The 19,657-nt window shown below is 42.9% G+C and overlaps 1 protein-coding gene across 6 annotated transcripts in view; it reads left to right on the top strand.

The window, feature by feature from the left end:
* Positions 1-19,657, top strand: part of DDAH1 (dimethylarginine dimethylaminohydrolase 1) — a 121,926-nt gene that overhangs the window by 7,733 nt on the left and 94,536 nt on the right. Inside the window, exons 1-2 of one of the 6 annotated variants that reach the window (XM_069981554.1) lie at positions 3,394-3,672; positions 4,399-4,573. The exons of 1 other annotated variant lie outside the window; for it this stretch is intronic. In XM_069981554.1, coding sequence (XP_069837655.1) covers positions 4,545-4,573 — 29 coding nt within the window. In that variant the 5' untranslated portion in view covers positions 3,394-3,672; positions 4,399-4,544. Of the gene's footprint in view, positions 1-3,393; positions 3,673-4,094; positions 4,574-19,657 lie in introns of those variants that run through there. 4 more of the 6 variants (XM_069981551.1, XM_069981553.1, XM_069981555.1 and 1 more) reach the window with 4 other exon arrangements.

Below are 19,657 nucleotides of genomic sequence, written 5' to 3'. Positions count from 1 at the left end.
GAAGGGGGAGAGCAGCCTGAGACACAGGAAAGGCTCCTAGTCTGGCATCAGGAGGAGGGAGTTAGGAATGGGACCTAATCATAGGGCGAAAATACACAGCAGCATCAACAGGAGGAAATGAGGGATCAATATCATACACGGCGCCTTTTACAACCCAAATCTCCCCCCGTCTCTATTCACTCCATCTTTTTCATGCAGACATATTATTGCAGGCATAATAATATCCTCCCTTGGCTTCAAAGTCCATTTGGCTTCTAAATTTAAAGCCCTGTTCACCTTGTATAGTTTTATGTGTTTAGTGCTTCGGAATGTTTTCGTTGTGTTTTATGTCGTATTGTTCCATAAAGTCTGCAGAGACCTGAGGACGCCTGTGTTAGCGCTCATGAATATAAGGTTTTCGGGGGTGCACGTGTATCGCGAAGCTAGGAGAAGTGAAAACCAAGCCATAAAGTATAAAGGCACTGTACCTTTAATAAAACTTTGGGAAAAGTTTAGATTGGTTAGGATTGAATGTTCAGACCCCAAACGATCTGTAGAATTAACCAGGAGAAGAGTGTGCTAAGCATGTTCTCTTCTATCTCTTTGCCCAGTGACCAAGGTGGACTCCCAATGTATGCCTATAGGAGACTTACGAGAGAAGTGCTCAGCCGAACGCTTCTCTCCCTGCTTGTTTTAGTGATCTAGTGATTGACATGGTGCTATAGGTACACTTTAGCATCAGTGTATGAGAATAATAACTAGGCTCCCACCTGTTATTTGGTCTTACCGCACACTTCTATCATGAATTCACTGATCCACATACACACATGTCATTTCTAGAGTACCCCTGTAAGGATGCCTAAACCTGGCCAGATTTAGATTACTTGGGTCAAGGGGCATGCAACTATTGACCCTATAAAATGGTATTCTACAACCTTCAGGTCAGCTGTTGCAAAACAATAACTCTCGGCTGGCAGGTCATGCTGGGAGTTGTAGTTTTGCAACAGCTGGGGTGCCACAGGTTGGAGAACACTAATATAAGAACTAGCACTAGAGATGAGCGAATCTTGACCATGCTTGGGTCCATCCAAACCCAAGCGTGTGGCATTTGATAACCAGTGACTGCAGATGTTGGATGCAGCCCTAGGGAATACTGGAAAACATGGATACAGCCTATGGCCTATGGTTGTATCCATGTTTTCCAGGCAGCCTTAGGGCTGCATCCAACGTCTACAGTCACTGGTAATCAATTGCCACATGCTCAGGTTTGGACGGACCCAAGCCTGTGGTTTGCTCACTTGCTAACAATCAAGGTCGGGTAATTTAACTACCCCAGAAAACCATCTTTTGCAAAATTGCCCCCCCCCCTTTAAATATCAGAACTGTTGGTAAATATGGTATTGCATTATATTGTAGGGGGTTGTTTACTACTAGTATGCATGGGCCCGTCCAAACCTGAATGCTCTGCATTTGATTACCGGTGGCTGAAGAAGTTGGATGCCCCCCTAGGGTTGCCAGGAAATCATGGATACAACCTATGGCCTTTGGCTGTATCTATGTTTTCCAGGCAGACTTAGGGCCGCATCCAACTTCTTCCGCCACCGGTAATCAAATGCAGAGCATTCGGGTTTGCTAATCTCTAATCCCAGTCCATCAGCTGTAATCTGTGAAAGGGATAACAGTTTCCCTGCAGCGCCACCACAGGGGAAATTGAGTATTACACAATTCTCAGTAAAGTCAATCATCTGTCTGTGATATGGCGGATCCTCCAGAGTAAGAGACACTCTTTGTAGTGTTCCCCTGATGGAATTCATCATTTAGCTCTAATCTATGGTGGAAAACAATAACAAGTGTTCAATTCCCCTCCAGCGCCTCCACAGGAGAATTTCAGTATTACACAATTCTTAATTAAAGAGGATGTACCACCTGGTATATCCTCTTTAACCTAAACCTACTGATCGAACGGCGCCGGCACGGGGAAGCCGGCGCCGCGGTCCGTTTTTCGGACCGAGGCCCGGTTCCCGTGCACTGCGCCGTTCTATGCACTGGAACCAGACGGTGCTCAAGCACTGGAGGCGGGCCGGGCCGCCCCCAGTGGGAGGGAATTCCCTCCCCTGTATGACGCGGCTCCCTTAGAATGAATGGAGCCGCATCATACAGGGGAGAGAATTCCCTCCCACTGGGGACGGCCTCGGTCCGAAAAACGGACCGCAGCATCGGCTTTCCTGTGCCGGCGCCGTTCGATCAGTGGCTTTAGGTTAAAGAGGATGTACCAGGTGGTACATCCTCTTTAAATGAATGAATCTGTAATACGCTGGGTCCTCCTGTAGAGACTCTCTAAGTGGATGGGACTGCAAACAACTTGCAATGGTGACCAATTTTCGGTTGCACTTGGCCTGAACTATGATAAGCTTCTTGATAAGTTTATTATTCCCTATATCTAGACTCAACGGTGGAGATTTATCAAACATGGTGTAAAGTGAAACTGGCCCAGTCTCCCCCGGCAACCAATCAGATTCCACCTTTCATTTCTCACAGATTCCTTGGAAAATGAAGGTGGAATCTGATTGGTTTCTAGGGGCAACTGAGCCAGTTTCACTTTACACCATGTTTGATAAATCTCCCCCTATGGTGCTACTGTTATACTACACATGCTAGGCCACAAATCTGTTGCCTTCCATATGTTTTGGATTCTGGGTACCAAAGTCTGTTGATGAGCGGGTGGCAAAGCATATCCTATTAACATAACATGCCCTTGGCTGTAGACAGTGACTATCAAAGGAAGGAGACATAGAAAATTACTGACAACTATGCCTATGGATTGTGGCCTTGTGGTTTCCAAAGACAATTCATTAGAACGGGTCATTTCATGGCTTAATTACATAGATCTCAATCTTCGAGATGCTCTGAGATACCATCTTCTAGACACGTGCACGAAGGCAGGGCACGGTGGGCAGTCTCGCTCCACCAGACTATGGGGCTTTGCAAATATGCCAATGTTTTCCTCCTTGGTTGACGGCGTTCGGGGGGTACAATGGGTTTCTCAGTCTGCTCGGGGAAGAGGTATTTGTGCAGCAGGCTGGAGAGATTCTGTGCTAAGTATTTCCAGATGTGGAATCACATCCAGACGTAACAATATTTCCATATTTGGAAGAGCTGGAGTTCTGCGTTATTCGCATTTTTTCTGCCCCTGTTATCCAACCACAAAACATTCTTGACAGTTTTAGATGCTGTTAAATATAGACTCGCCTGGTGTTCCAGGCTCAGGAAATTCACTGGAATTCCTCCTTTTATTCACGCAATGTGTCTATCATGATAGGCTCGAAAATAGACTTTTACAGCAATCCCACTGTCCTCATGGGCTGCACGGATCTGAAAAAGGCATAAGGATCCCGACTCCTTCCCCACAGCCTGAAATAAGTCACATACCAGAGATATCTACTACCATCAGATTACTCGCAATTTGGGTTTCATCACCGAGTCAGCGTACTAGACAGGATTGTTTCCTAGCCAGCTACACATTAACCAAAACCTCCACCCAGAACCCACTCAGACAGAACTCCACTCCCTTATTAACCTGTAGCTTGGGAAGGATATCAGTATAATGCATACTGGCCCCACCATGACTTATAGGGGTCTAGTGACCTGTATGAGCAACAAGTCTTCTTCTGGACCTTGGCATTTGGAAGAAGGGTAAGTCTCCCTCGCTTCCTCTCTGATGATCTTCCACCCACTGTACCTTCAGACATTCCCGTACACATTGTCTAGGCTTTCTTCAAGATGCTGATTCTCTCCTATGCTAGAAGAAGCCTCCTATCCTTACGTCTTATGGTAGACGTCTTCCAAACTTACACCCTTAACCCCATACCATATGCTGGAAGAAGCCCCCTGTCCTGATGTCTTGTAGTATAAGACACCTATCCTTAATCCTTATAATTGCTCCTTACTTAATGTTTAACCCTTAACTTTATTCCTTATGCAAGCGTTTCTTATCTCCACACCTTGTGCAAGAAGAAGGCTCATACTCCATAAGGTGCTATCCTTGCACCTATTCTTAGCTCCACACCTTGTTCTAGAAGAAGCCTCCTAACCTTATACCTTATGCACACCTTGTTCTTAGCCTTCACATCTCCTACCCTTACCTGTCCGGCAAGCAGCCTCTTAACCTTGCACCTTACACATGACGTCTCCCAGTCTGACACCTCTCTTCGCTGGCAGCCTCCATACCGCAGCCCCACTCCATCCTCCCACTATACCAGCTGTGTCTCACCCCCTATACTTTCTACCAAGGCTTCTCTTTTTTTTACTCATAGTGGAAGCAGTGTGAAGCGACCGTACTGCACTCCAACCTTCCTTCCTATTGTTCTGGCAGTCTGGTAGAAGGATCCCTTATAATGCGCTGCTGTGTCTCACTGACAGGTAAACCAACACTGGAGATCTATGCAGAATCTGCTCAAGGCAACATGTAGCTTCTGGAATGGAAAGAGAACTTGACCTTTCTTATTGTGCGAGGAATTCAGCGAAATATCAGACATCTAGGTGTGAAAGAATGTGGGAGTCACTGGATGCCCCGAGGTGGCCCTCTATTCTGCAGGTAAGTGCACCGCCGCGCCGGTTCTGCTCCTGGACGCGACCCCGGCTTTATACTGTTTATACGTCTATGTGTGTGTATATATGTATACTGTGTATATACATGTGGCGTGTGGGCTGAACGGATGTATGGCACACTAGGGAATTGTATATATAGGTTCCCAGCTGGAAGGTTAAGAGGGGATTCCGCCCCCACCGTTCACATTTCCTCTTTCTTCTGTGTTAATTACATAAGGGGGTTCCCCCGCCATCCATTTAACTCCTTGTCTGCCTGTCTATTGAGACTCCAGCCTAAGGGCCCTATTACATGGAAAGATTTACTGTGCGAAAAATCGTTATATCATTCAAATTTAAGCGATTTTGTCTCTGTGAGTAACCATCAAAGACTAACGAAAACTTGCCCGTGTGTCGTTGATCGCATTTTTTGAGCTGACCGTGAAATCATTGTTAACCGTTCGCTAATCATTCGCAAATTTTTCGGTGTATGAACCATTATAACAACGATCATAATTACGATTGTAACTAACGACTATCGTTCCGTCTATTATGGTAAATGGCTCTGTTCACATATTGTTTTTTCTACTATTGTTTGTTGTTGTTGGAGGTAATAATAATAATAATTTTTATTTATATAGCGCCAACACATTCCGCAGCACCTATGTATATATAGGGGGAGATTTATCAAACATGGTGTAAAGTGAAACAGGCCCAGTTGCCCCTAGCAACCAATCAGATTCCACCTTTCATTTTCCTAAGAGTCTGTGAAAAATGAATCTGATTGGTTGCTAGGGGCAACTGAGCCAGTCTCACTTTACACCATGTTTGATAAATCTCCCCCATAGTATATATCATCACCCATAGGGTTCCACTATAAAATGATGGGACTTTATGCTAAATGTTTTTACTGTATACATCTGTATAGGGAAAGCTTATGCTATATTCACACAACGTATGGTTTTGTATAAATCTCGGCCGTTGTTCCATTGTGTGCAGCATTGAATGCGCTCAAATCCGAATTCACAAGAAATGAAGATCATCCGGCTAGTACTGCAGTATCGGCAGGGATGATCTTCAGCAACCCCGGCCGTTCTGTGACCTGGCCGGGTCACAGAACGGCCTGTATTATACACAGTGTGAACCCGGCCTAATACAGTAAATATGAGGTACCCGAGTGGCACGGGACCCTATGAATACGCCAGAGTAACTCTATAACAAAATGTGAAGAGAACCTGATGTATATCAATGCAGATCAGTAAAATTATTCCATCAATGGGGGAGATTCATCAAAGGAGCAGTTACCCATAGCAACCTATCAGATTCTAGCTTTCATTTAAAAAAATAAAAAATAAAAAAATCTCCAACTGTTGCAAAACTACAATTCCCATCATGCCTGGACAGCCAAAGGCTGTCCAGGCATGCTGGGAATTGTAGTTTTGCCACAGCTAGAGGGCCGAAAAGTTTCCCATCCCTGCTTTACACAGTAACTAGTATTGGTTAGAGGGGTAGCCAAGCTTTAGCAACTGAAAGTTATTCTATAAATTATCAATATTCTATCTGTATCAATTTTTCATGGTTGCCAAGATTCACTTAATAGGAACCTTTGACCTGTCTATCACGTTTTCACTGTGCATTCTCTGTTTTGGTTGCTGTTCTCACATGTGTTAACTAAAATGCACAGTATGAACAAAGACTTAAAGGGAATGTGTCATCAGAAAATGACTCATTGTTTAAATAATGTTTTTATGTTATACATATTTTTAAAGAATTTTTGTTGAAATTGTTTCTAATTTTCTATACATATTATATAATAATCCTGAGATCTTGCAGTTTTCATTCTCACCACTGGGGCTAAAACGAAGCTGAGACTTCCTGTTGTGTCTGTGGTGATAAGAGGATGTACAGCATTGCAGCGTCATGTGACACCAGTAGATAGAGGAGACAATAGCAGCTCCCTGTGGAATGACCTCTTCACAGGTCACAGAGCACGCTCAGTAATGTTTCACATTCATCTCAAGGGCACAGAGTCTGTCTATTGTCCTCTATGTCCATGAGCCTTGCTGTAAAGCATGTCACTAAACACTGTTAAGAACAGCCCAGGCAATATACACAAATAACAATGTGCAACAAAGGAAATTAAAAAAAAGTCATTAAATAGAAACAGATTAGAATAAAAGAACAAGTTTTAGTATCTGACTCGAATCAGTAAAAGAAAATTTAGATGACACATTCCCTTTAAAAGGGTTATCCAGGATTAGAAAAAAAATCAGCTACTTCCTTGCAAAAAACAGCATCAACTCTGTCATTGTATGTGGTATTACATACCTATTTCTATATCTATATCTATTTACTTTAATGGGACTGAACATAGTGGCGCTGTTTTTGGAGGAAAGCGACCATGTTTGTCTAAGCTTGAATAATCCCTTTAAGTGTGTTGTGGTCATGTGATGCACACACAGGTCCACGTCTGTAGCAGTTCTTCTTGTTCTATAAAATTATGTTTATAGAATAGATAACATTATCTTGGTGACAGTTTCCCTTTAAAGAGGATGTACCATCAGGTACACTCTGTTTAAAATTACACGGCACCGTTCTATTCATGGTTACCGATTCACCCCCAGCCCGGTAACCATGAATAGAACGGCGCTGTATGCAGGATATGGTGAATGCATGTTCAGGGTATACATTGGGAAATGTTCCTGACGTAGATGGTACATATGCCCATGGGATATAATATGCAAAAGAACACTGCAGAGACACCATCACATGTCTCGACGTTGGGGAACGAGCCAGACCTTCCTCTGGGAAGGAACAACCAGGCCAAGGAACGTCTCCAATCAAGGAAACCACCCAAGCAAGGTATCCATCCACAGACAGCTGTTTCGGGTATTTGCCCCTCATCAGTGTGGAGTAGGATTCTGGCTATTGGGAGCAATGCCTAGTAAGTGCATGCAAAGTGCATACACTAGTTGACCTCAGGGAGATCAACCAAAACACACCGCAGAGACACCATCACGTGTCTCGACGTCAGTGTATTCTACAACATTGCCCCCTGGGAAATCAAATATGCAAAAAAACACTGCAGAGACACCATCACATGTCTTGATGTCAGTGAACTAGACAGACCCTCCTCCAGGAAGGAACAACCAAGCCAAGGAATGTCTCCAATCAAGGAAACCACCACTAGCCAGAATCCTACTCCACACTGATGAGGGGCAAATACCCCGAAACAGCTGTCTGTGGATGTATACCTTGCTTGGTTGGTTTCCTTGATTGGAGACATTCCTTGGCTTGGTTGTTCCTTCCTGGAGGAAGGTCTGGCTAGTTCACTGACGTCGAGACATGTGATGGTGTCTCTGCAGTGTTCTTTTGCATATTTGATTTCAGAGGGGCAATGTTCTAGATTAGAATACACTGACGTCGAGACACGTGATGGTGTCTCTGCGGTGTTTTGGTTGATCTCCCTGAGGTCAACCAGCGTCCTTTTGCGTGGGATATAATAGACTTGACAATTACCTAAAGGTTGGTCTTTGTTGGTTCTATATTCAGCCCATATGAAGGGGAAAAAAAGAAAAGAACATTTGCAATGAGAGTCAGTGGGCGATGTATGCAAGTGTATGGTATGCAATTGCAATACATTGGAGCCATACATTCCCCAGAAGCATTTCACAATCCGTACAGCGAATATAAACAACAACTGAGACGTGAACAGCGCCTTACAGATGAGCGCATGCTTCAATGCCCCGTTAAGCCTTGTTGCCCAATCTCTTTTCATTTCGTTGGCAATTCTGCCACCCAACAAGCGTAGCAAGCAGAATGTCAGATGTGACTCAGTTAAAGGGCTTCTCCGGTCCCATGAAGCTACTAAAGTAAACTGTATATGTGTTAAGATAACATTCGTAGTATCAATGATACGTCGCGTCAGCTTGACTGTAGTAGCCAGACAGTACGGTTCATACATTACCTTATTAGCCAGATAGTAGCTGCCATGATCATAGGTGGAGAAGACAGGTTATCGATGCACAAGTCTGCTTGTGATCAGGGTATTGGTATATAATGGTGCAGAGGTAACAGTCATATCCCACCCTGGGGCCCCTCAGCCACATAAGATATGATTGACTTGTTGTGGATTTATGTTAGGGCATTATATGTGGCATTATAATGATGGTCATTGACCGTTTTCCACCATCAATTGATTGTGGCTTGTCATTGGGCGGCTGCCGTTTCCATGACCCTGTACTCCATTGATCATTGTAGAAGGGCCTGTCCGATGTTTGGCTGAAGTTTTAGCTACCAGAGAAAACCTATGGTAGGTGAATACAATTAGAAACCAGTGCTTGACTGTGATGACAATATCCATCACTGGTCATGGTGGCCATCAAATACCTCTCTAAGGGTTCTGGGACTTTTGTATGTAAAATTGTTTTAGTATTTTATCTCTACGTGAGCATACACTTAAAGGGGTTGTTTAATGAAGACAGCCCCTGTCTATAAGCCCCATTAGGGACTATAGACATCATGGTGAGTGGAGTTCCCAGATTTGGACCTGCTCTATGCACCAGAACGGAAAGGGGCTCTGTAGAAGTGGTCCCAGTTCTGGCATACTGAAGTTGTCCCTGTATTACAAAGATGGTGGAAGCACATCCAGGTGATTACATAAGGGAACGCATTTTAGTACGGCATAGTGCTTAGATATGGTATAGTGTTGGGCTGAGGAGCCTCGTCCACACATTCGTAGTTTGCAGAATCCAGGCTCCATAGACTTTATCCCCTTCACAAGAGCACGGTCCATGTTGCGTGGATCACTTACAATCACGGATCTTGCATTGCAGTCTTGCACATGGATGTGTGGACGAAGCATTGGGAGATATCATATGTGTCAAATAAACAGTTCAGCACATGGTAAAGCCTGATATATTAGCCAGAGCTGCAGGATTCATGTGTGATAGCAATAAGAGCTGATCACCCGGGGTTTCTAAATCTGGACATGCCAATCTTTCCAACAGCATACATATGGTATTGTACATTGAGGCCCTTTTATAGGGGCCGAGCAGGCCCAGATAACGGGGCCCATCCTCATTGATCAGCACTTGTTTAATAAGACTTTGAACAACTCAATCAGTTGCAGGCACAGATAACGAGCCCAACCTCACTGATCGGCACTCGTTTATTGAGACTTTACAGGACTCAATTAATAGCAGGCCCAAATAATGAGCCTAACCTCACTGATCGGCACTCGTTTATTGAGACTTCACAGGACTCAATCAATAGCAAGCCAAAATAATGAGCCTAACCTCACTGATCGGCACTCGTTTATTGAGACTTCACAGGACTCAATCAATAGCAGTCCCAGATAACGAGGCCCATCCTTAATTATCATTAGTCATTTAATGAGACTTCGAACAACTCAATCAGTTGCAGGCCCAGATAACGAGCACCAACCTTACTGATCGGCACTCGTTTAATGAGACTTCTAAGGGTCCTATTAGACAAAGCGATTTTTAACGATTAAAGATCCTAAACGAAAGCTTTTGGGAACAGCCTGAAATCGTTCATTAAAACACACAGAACGATAGTCGTTACTACAATCGTTACTAAGAAAGTTACTACGATCGTTTACTCCTTTTGATCCCAGCAAAAGCACGAGCTATGTGTACCATTTAGTGAATGATTAGCAAAGATTAACAATAACTTTATGATCAGCTTAAAAGATGCGATCAATGATACGAACGAACGATTATTTGATCATTGCCTGCAAACACTCAAAAGGATTATCATTTAAATTCAAACGATACAACGATTTTTTGCACGATAATTGTCGCGGATAATAGGGCCCTATGACTTTTTCGGGAACAAGCATTCAGCCAATAGTGCACCCATATACTGGAGCCTTTTGACTTCCAACCATGACCCATTGGTGGTCATTCCAGTGGTCATCAGCCCATCTAGATCCCTGGGTCATCCTCATCTGTTGTGTTATAATTCCTTTCAGCCAATGATTAATTCTCTTTCTGTGGGAAAGCTGAGTGACAAACCAATATGGCTGCCTATACGGTGGTTGACACCCATCATTTTAGTGACTAGATACATCCCAGTTCACTTGGCTCGAAAAAACTAGAGAGATTTGGTACTTGTCGGAAAGCAGAGTGAAAATCCCTTACAGCAGCCATATTGGTTCCCAACGAGCACTCCCCCCAAAAAACTGTGAAAATCTCAGCTCCCTGATTTTGTTCATTTTTGGTTTTCGATTGCTGAGCTCTCTGTCCTGTCGATGACAGATTTCTAAAAATAAGCCACTGAACATTCTTATTCCGGAATTCCGAGGGGTTAATGATTAATGCTGTGGTGGTCAGACCATCGGAGGGACATTCCATCCGTGACATCACCTCCCACCAGTCCAGCAATGATCCATATTTGGTTGGACCCTTATGTGCGTCATTGCTAGTTCTCCAGAGGGAGGTCAGTATCGCTCGTGGCATACCTCATGCCTTATGTAGTGGAATCCCTCCAAGGCTGCGAGACGAGGGGGAGGGAGGGGGGGCGGGGGGATTGTGCTTTCTTTTCTTGTGTTTACCTCATTTCAGAATTGTAATGAGGTGGAAATAATGACATCACTCATTTTTCCATTTCAAGTAAAAAAAAAAAAAAAAAAGAATCATTTTGGATGGTTTCAGCATGTTCCAGAAAACGTAAAATGATTTATCATATTTAGCATTCGGCGTGCCTGCGTATACAATCAACCCCCTCTGTCGAGCGAGTTGTGTATATAAATAAACGCCTCGATACATTTCTTGGTTCGCTATATGGAAAGGAATGTGTTTAATCAAAACGGTGCCCTAGGAATCAAACGTCAGGTCCAGATCCTGAGCATGAGTCAACGGCTTCTACCCTATAAACATGAATAGAGGGGACGCCCCCGTGAGCCGGAAGCGGGTCCCGCCGTCTGTTCTCCCGCCTCTGCTGTTGTCGACTTTGCTTTGTTTAATCAGATTATGTCATGGTGATCTTATAGAGCCATGGGTGTTCTTGAAGATATTAAAGTTTGAGGTCATGACAGCACATATGTTGTTGTAATTCATTGTAAAGGGCCTGTTCCCTCACTTTTTCCATGTCCTTTATGTTCTTTTTATTTTTATCTCCTTTTCTTTCCATATGTTTAGTTTGTTTTTTTACTCTCGCAGTTGTTTTTCCCCTTGCGTGACCACAGTCGGTCTATACCTGAAAAGGTTGGGAGAAGAGATGAGCGAACCTCAAGCATGTTTGGGTTTGTCCGAAACCAAACTCTTGGCATTTGAGGACGTTGGATGCAGCCCGAAGGCTACCTGAAAAAAATGGATACTTCTATAGGCCATAGACTGTATCCATGTTTTCTAGGTCTCCCTAGGGCTGCATGCAACTTCTTCAGCCAGAACCTGACCATGCTTGAGGTTTGCTCATCTCTAGTTGAGCAAACTTTCCAAACTGTTTGGGTATGGCAACATTTTTCGAACCCGATTGCTCAGTATTTGACTGCCGGCAGCTGGAGAAGTTGGATTCCACCCTAGAAAGTCCTGGAAAACATGGATACAGCCATAGGCTAAGGCCAAATGCTGAGCGCTCGGGTTTAGAGAACACTGGCAAACTCCAACACATTCGGCATGTTTGCTCAACACTAGTTGTGATGTTTCCATATATTAGGGGCCGACAGCTATTTCTCCCAATCACCTCATGTACATGGACATCTGATAAGATGATGGGAGAAAGACGATGCCAGACTCCTCTGCAGGTCGCTTATCTCCCAGAGAACAAATGGATTGGACAGATCTAACATGTCCCATCCTTCCTTTTTTCATTATCTACCTTCGGGGGAATTAGGCTGACATATAACTGATGTTTTTGTGCGGCTTCAAGTGTACTTGTCACCAAAAAAAAGTCACAGAGAGGTCAAAAGTTTTTATCGGCTGAGTGTCCAGGCCATATCCAATCAGTGCACCTCTCCCCCTTTTTGCGCCTATGTGAGTGATATAACCCCAAGGAATGGTGTTTGATCGTGTCTCTAAGTAATAGGATCAGCAGGCGGCATGTTATAGCGCAGGAGGAGCTAAGCGGTTTGATATATAGTTTTGTGGGAAAAGATTTGGTAGAACTTGTAAAATATTGATCCAAATCTTTTGGAGTCTGGTGGGCGGTCCTAATGGGTGATTGACAGCCCTCTGGACTCTGGACGGGCAGAGATTTAAATCAGTATATTGCAAGAAACATTTTTTTTTTAACCAAATCTTAAAAATATAACTATAAAATGTGACCTCAGGACCATCGCCCAGTGATTTCATAGGGTGCAGTTTTATGAATATTGGCTTTGGCTACAAAATGGCCGCCTCCATGCGTCAACCTCATGTTAAATATAAATGGCATTTACATCATAAGAGCCTCCCCATTGAGCATTCATCCTGTGTAAAGAATCATTTCTGCTTTTTTAGCAGATTATCGCTTATTTCCAGCGACAGTCCCAGGTTTGCCACTGTAAATATTTTTGTCCCTGGAAATGACCTTATTTTTCCTATATTGACCAATGGCTTAGAACAAATCCTCATATCCTGAAGATTGGATGGAATTCCTGCCGAACACTCCTGTCTCCCTATGAATTTAAAGAATAATAAAACTCTTGTCTATTTATTAGGAGAGTTCTTTCTAAGCCACTGAATGTGTCATCGTGCAAATTTGTTTTTACTTATGTTAGATTTTTATTTTTGGTTTAGGGTTAGTTCACATGACTTTATGAAAAAATCTGGATGAGGATCTTTTAAGAGAGTAGAGCTGCAGAAATTTCTGCAACAAATCAGATGTGTGTGAATTCAACCTAAAAACCTTATTCGATGTGCCCAATCAGACTGATATTGCCCCGTGTAAGGGACAGGGCAATCAGACAATGAATGAGCAGACAGATCCAAGCTTGTCAGCTGATCGCTCACTTTTTACATGTCAAAAAACAATCTGCCATTGGCTGCACATCTCCCCATGTAATAGGACATGTGGCCGAGGGTCATTATTAGAGATCAGCGAATTGCCCATCTAAACGAAGTGAAGAGTTTCATTTGATCGGCAAGCAGCGGAACAGAGTTGAAAGGCAGCAGGTTGATAAACCACTTGCCAATCAAATGAAGCAATTTGCTTCATTTAGATGGGTGATTTGCTCATCTCTAGGGCTTAACACTAGAGCTTTATGAACAATCCAGTGATTATATATGCAGACCTGGCTGCATGATCATCGAACCATGTAACAGGCTCTGTAAACGAATGCAGATCTAAGAGCTGTGATCTAAAATGGCCTTTAGGGTATGTTTACACTTAGGGTCCTCTTACATGTGCCTACCTTTGACTGTCCGCGGCCGTAAAAGAGCACCGATGAGAGATCAGTGCTCATTTGCAGCGTCTTTACAAGGCACGATTAAAGGGGTATTCCGGTCATGTAAAATTTTTGTTGAATCATCCCCCTTCTTGGAGACTTACAAATCGTTCTATACATGTTATCATCTTTTCAATCTCCTTCCCCCAGTTCTGAGTTGCTGCTCTCTGCTGAAGATACAGAAAACTGTGTGAGCTGTTTACTCCGTCTCTGCTCTGATCTCTTTCTTTTCCCTTCCTTTAGAGACGTCTCATGTAAACAGTGTCCCTAGCTGGCTGTCTCTGCACTCTGCACACCAGTAATCAAATGAACCCAAGTGTGCTCAAGGTTCGCTCATCTCTACTACTGTAGAGATGTCCAACCACCTTTACTCATGACAATAAAAGGGTGATTTCCAGGTTGCTGATTTATTTTTTCTGAATAAAAAAATATGTCTTCTTTCCAACCACAATACCACACTTGTCCCCAGGTTGCACGAGGTAGCCCAACCCCATTCCCCCTCATAGAGCTGCCATACTACATGCAATCCATAGACAGGTGTGGCACCAATTTTAGAAACCAGTCATGTGTTTTCTGGTCCAGGACAACCCCTTTACTGCGTTTCTGCCACCTAAAATAACTTGTGACATCACACAGACGTGTCATGGGTCTTAATGTTGGTGCTGAGACCCCCACCGATCACATCCAGCTGTGCTCTTCACTCCCTGGTTGGCCGCTCCATTCCACTTGCTGCAGGAGACAGGCTCCATCATGTTTGGCTTTAAAGGAGAAGTCCAGCGAAAATTTTTAATACGGTATCGTATTGCCTCCCACTTATTATGGGAAATTCTTATAGGGTACGTTCACACATACCGGATCCACAGCAGATTTCATCTAAATAACTAAACACAGCATCAAATCTGCACCATCAAATCTGCTACGGATCTGCTGCGGATCCTGTACGTGTGAACGCACCCATAAAGTGCTTTTTTCCCTGCACTTACTACTGCATCAAGGCTTCACTTCCTGGATAACATGGGGATGTCACTTCCTGGATAACATGGTGATGTCACTTCCTGGATAACATGGTGATGTCACTTCCTGGATAACATGGTGATGTCACTTCCAGGATAACATGGTGATGTCACTTTCTGGATAACATGGTGAGGTCACGCCCTGACTCCCAGAGCTGTGCGGGCTGTGGCTGCTGGAGAGGATGATGGCAGAAGGACACTGAGGGACACAGAGCACTGGAGGGACACTGAGCATCCCTCTGCCATCATCCTCTCCTGCAGCCACAGCCCGTACAGCTCTGGGAGTCGGGGCGTGACATCACCATGTTATCCAGGAAGTGACATCACCATGTTATCCAGGAAGTGACATCACCATTTTATCCAGGAAGTGACATCACCATTTTATCCAGGAAGTGAAGCCTTGATGCAGTAGTAAGTGCAGGAAAAAAAAAACACTTTATAAGCATTTCCCGTAATAAGTGTATATTGGGGATTTGTATAACTTTGGAGGGCAATATAATACTTAAATAAAAATTTTCTCCGGACTTCTCCTTTAAGCTTTGGGTGTCATCTTTCATACGTCATCTCAATAAAAATATGTTTAGGCTTCTGTTGCTTTTGGCGATTTTTGCATTGCGCGAGTTTATAACATATCTCCAATAACTTTCCTGTATATGTACTGGAGGCGAGATGCCATGTGTTACATCAATTTCAGTGACAAATGGGGAGCTAACAATGTCCACGTATGTAAATCTGAAGCCTGTGGATGGAATGTCAGGCATGATAGGGTTACTGCTTGCCGCGCTCCCGTCTACCCTGTGTTCTCATGTTGCACCTGTCTTGATGAGGACATGTTCCTCTGCACATTGCAGCCTGCCCTGACCTATGGACCGTTTGACCTCCACTTGTGTAATATTCTGACCTCCCATATTTATTGGACCCTCAGGCCTATTTCCTAGCTGAACCTTGCCTGAGCCCTTTTTCCATTCCAGGTGCTTGCGTGAGAAGTAAGGAGATACCACCTTGCTCCTTGGACGACTCCTAAGGAGCAATGAAGTGATAAGATGTTATCTATAAATTATAATTATTAATACTATCTTCATAGTGATGTCACCACATCTGGTCTATGAGTATCTGACATCTACGAGTCTCTGAGATCGCCGCATGTGTGGTCCACTGCTGTTTTAACCCCTTCTCGAATCTAGAAGGGAATTTGTGGAAAATGGAAAAAAACTTTTCCGCGAGATGACATTTCTAAACTTATAAAGTCATATGTGACAAGTTGTTCTCTGTTATCAGACATGTTATGTGGACTGGACGTACTGTTCTTCAATGGGATTAGTTCACAGGAAGTCCAGAAAGATCTCTGGCCGATGATCACTGCTTTATCACTTACGTCTATGGAATAGATTTTTGCTCGTTTTATATGTTGCGCCAGTGTTTAGTGTTATCAACAATTTTTGACAAAGGGAAATTGAAGTCTGTATGGTGGTCTATGCCCTCTCCCCATTAAGAAGATATGTGTGATTGACCAAGCCAAGAGTGTGTTTAGTATTATCTTATGTCTATGGCCAGCTTCATTTGTGTATAGGACCTGTATGCCGGAACACAGAGCCACAATTTTTTTTGTACTATGGAATTTGCTGTCTTTGATATCTGATGGAATTTTTTTTTAATCATGGATTCATAGAGAAATAGGATCACATAATGCCAATAGAATATACTCACATAGTACCAATAGAATATAATAACAATCTAACAAAGCCAAAGAAACCAATAGTAAAGGGCCACACTGTGCCAATATAATCGGGAGAAATATTTCCAATAAAATATCATTCATAGTACCAACAGAATGTGATTAATAGAATAGTTATATATTGCTAAGAAAAGAAAAGAGTTACATAGTGCCAATAAAATAGGGTTACATAATGCCAATATAATAGGGTTACATAGTCCCAATATACAGTAATAGGGTTACATAGTGCCAATAGAATAGTGTTACATAGTGCTAATAGAACAAGGTTACATAGTGCCAATAGATAGGTTTACATAATCCAAATAAAATAGAGATATATAGTGCCAATAGAATAGAGTTACATAGTGCCAATAGAATAGGGTTATATAGGGTCAGTAGATTAGGTTACATAGTGCCAATAGAATAGAGTTACATAGATCCAATAGAATAGGGTAACAGTTTAAAGACAATGGAGTCACAAATACAATTGCATAATTCCAATAGTAATATAATAATATAATATAACATAATGCGAATAATAAAGTCACAGTGCCAATACAAAGGGGTCACATAGTTCCATAAAAATAGAGTCTAACAATGTCCATAAAATATAGTCATATAGTACCAATAGAGTCACATAGCGCCAATGGAGGATGGTTACATAGCGCCAATGGAGGATGGGTATATAGCACCAATGGAGGATGGTTATATAGAGCCAATGGAGGATGGTTATATAGCGCCAAAGGAGGATGGTTATATAGCGCCAATGGAGGATGGTTATATAGCGCCAAAGGAGGATGGTTATATAGTGCCAATGCAGGATGGTTATATAGTGCCAATGCAGGATGGTTATATAGAGCCAATGGAGGATGGTTATATAGTGCCAATGGAGGATGGTTATATAGAGCCAATGGAGGATGGTTATATAGAGCCAATGGAGGATGGTTATATAGCGCCAATGAACGATGGTTATATAGAGCCAATGGAGGATGGTTATATAGCGCCAATGGACGATGGTTATATAAAGCCAATGGAAAATGGTTATCTAGAGCCAATGAAGGATGGTTATATAGTGCCAATGCAGGATGGTTATATAGTGCCAATGGAGGATGGTTATATAGTGCCAATGGACGATGGTTATAAAGCCCCAATGGAGGATGGTTATATAGCACCAATGGAGGACGGTTATATAGCGCCAATGGAGGATGCTTATATAGTGCCAATGGAGTATGGTTATATAGTGTCAATGGAGGATCATTATATAACGCCAATGGAGGGCGGTTATATAGTGCTAATTGAGGATGGTTATATAGTGCCAATGGAGGATGGTTATATAGTGTCAATGGAGGATGCTTATATAGCACCAATGGAGGATGGTTACATAGCCCCAATGGAGGATGATTATATAGTGCCAATGGAGAATGGTCATATAGCGCTAATACTATACAGTCATATAGTGGTCGTATAGGAAATACTGTTATATAGTGCTAATAGAATGGGATCACAGAATTTTAATAGTACAGAGATGGGGAACCTGCGGCCCTCCAGACACTGCAAAACTGCAATCCCCACCATGCCTGGAAAGCCAAAGCTTAGGCCATCAAGGAATGACGGGAATTGTAGTTTTGCAACAGCTGGAGGGCTAAAGATTCCCCATCCCTGCAATAGAAGAAGGTTATATAGCACTTATAGTATAGGGTCACATAGTTCCAATAGTATAGGGTCGTATAGTGCCAATGGAATATTATTATATAGCGCCAATAAAACAAAGTCACATAGTCTAATAGCCTAGGGTCATATAGTGTCAGTCATGTTGAAATATTTTTCATAGACTAGTTTGGCATTTATATATATAGCTATAAAGTATCTATCTGGTATATTTTTATATACTAGATCTATTGCAGTCACCAGGGGCGTCAGCTCCTCTTGTCCCCCATCAGAGACTTTGCTGGACTTCCCGAGCTCTGTACCAGTCTCAGGATGGAGGTAAGCTCAGTGTTTTGGTGGCACATGGCTCGCAGGGGAGAATGAATGGCGTCTTTTCATGGAAGGCCTGTAGGTGGCCAGTATTTCCGTGGGAATGTCTCCTGGCCTAGGAAGTAACAGCTTCTGGCCGGGACGTGCGTCAGCCCCTAGGAATGCTACAGGCAGAGCAGAGAAGGATTCTTTGTACAGTTTCCTGGCTAATAAGAACCAGACATCGCCGCAGACAGGCAAAGTAATATGCAAGGAGGTGACCGCTTGGAAGGCTCCATCTTACTGACCATCAGGAGAAATATTCGATTACATAAAGGCCGTGTTATTTATCTGAATATCGATCTGGCCGGGGGTATTCGGCCGCTCTTTTCCTCTTTACATTGAGGTTGGAAAGTTCTTGAATGACAAAAGTAAACTTCCTTTTCACGTGTATGTTTCAAGTTTTCCCCATTCTTCAGTCCGGCCTCAGAGTCAACATCTGCCAAGTAACTCTTTCACCGCGTACTCGCAGCCTGGGGTCTGAACAGCATTGGGTTCTATTATATCTGGATTATATCAGGATTGTTACATTGTAAATAGTAAACAGAATGGGCAACGAAAAAATTAGGAATCCCCGGGCCCCTCACCTTAGATGGCTTTTTGTTATAATTTCATACCACCGTATAGTACAAAGTATATACAGTGGTGCCTTGGATTACGAGAATAATCCGTTCCGGGACAGCGCTTGTAATCCAAATCATTCTTAAACCGAAGCAAATGTTCCCATAAGAAATCATGGAAGTTCAGACAATTTGTTCCACACTCCAAAAAGTTTTTTTTATTCTCAATAACATGGAAAACAAATGAAACAAACATTTTAAAACAGCAGAATATGTGATAGTATAAGTTACTGTATAGTATAGCAATCAGCATGTGGAGTATAATGTATAGTAACTGCATAACCCTGATAACACAGCAGCAGTTTGTAGATACAGGATGAAGCTGCAGATCTCCCTAATGCAG

This window comes from Dendropsophus ebraccatus, chromosome 8 (assembly GCF_027789765.1).
Source record: "Dendropsophus ebraccatus isolate aDenEbr1 chromosome 8, aDenEbr1.pat, whole genome shotgun sequence".
Taxonomy (NCBI): domain Eukaryota; kingdom Metazoa; phylum Chordata; class Amphibia; order Anura; family Hylidae; genus Dendropsophus; species Dendropsophus ebraccatus.
The sequence above is the reverse complement of the archived record's forward strand: the minus strand, read 5'-3'. Positions and strand labels throughout refer to the sequence as shown.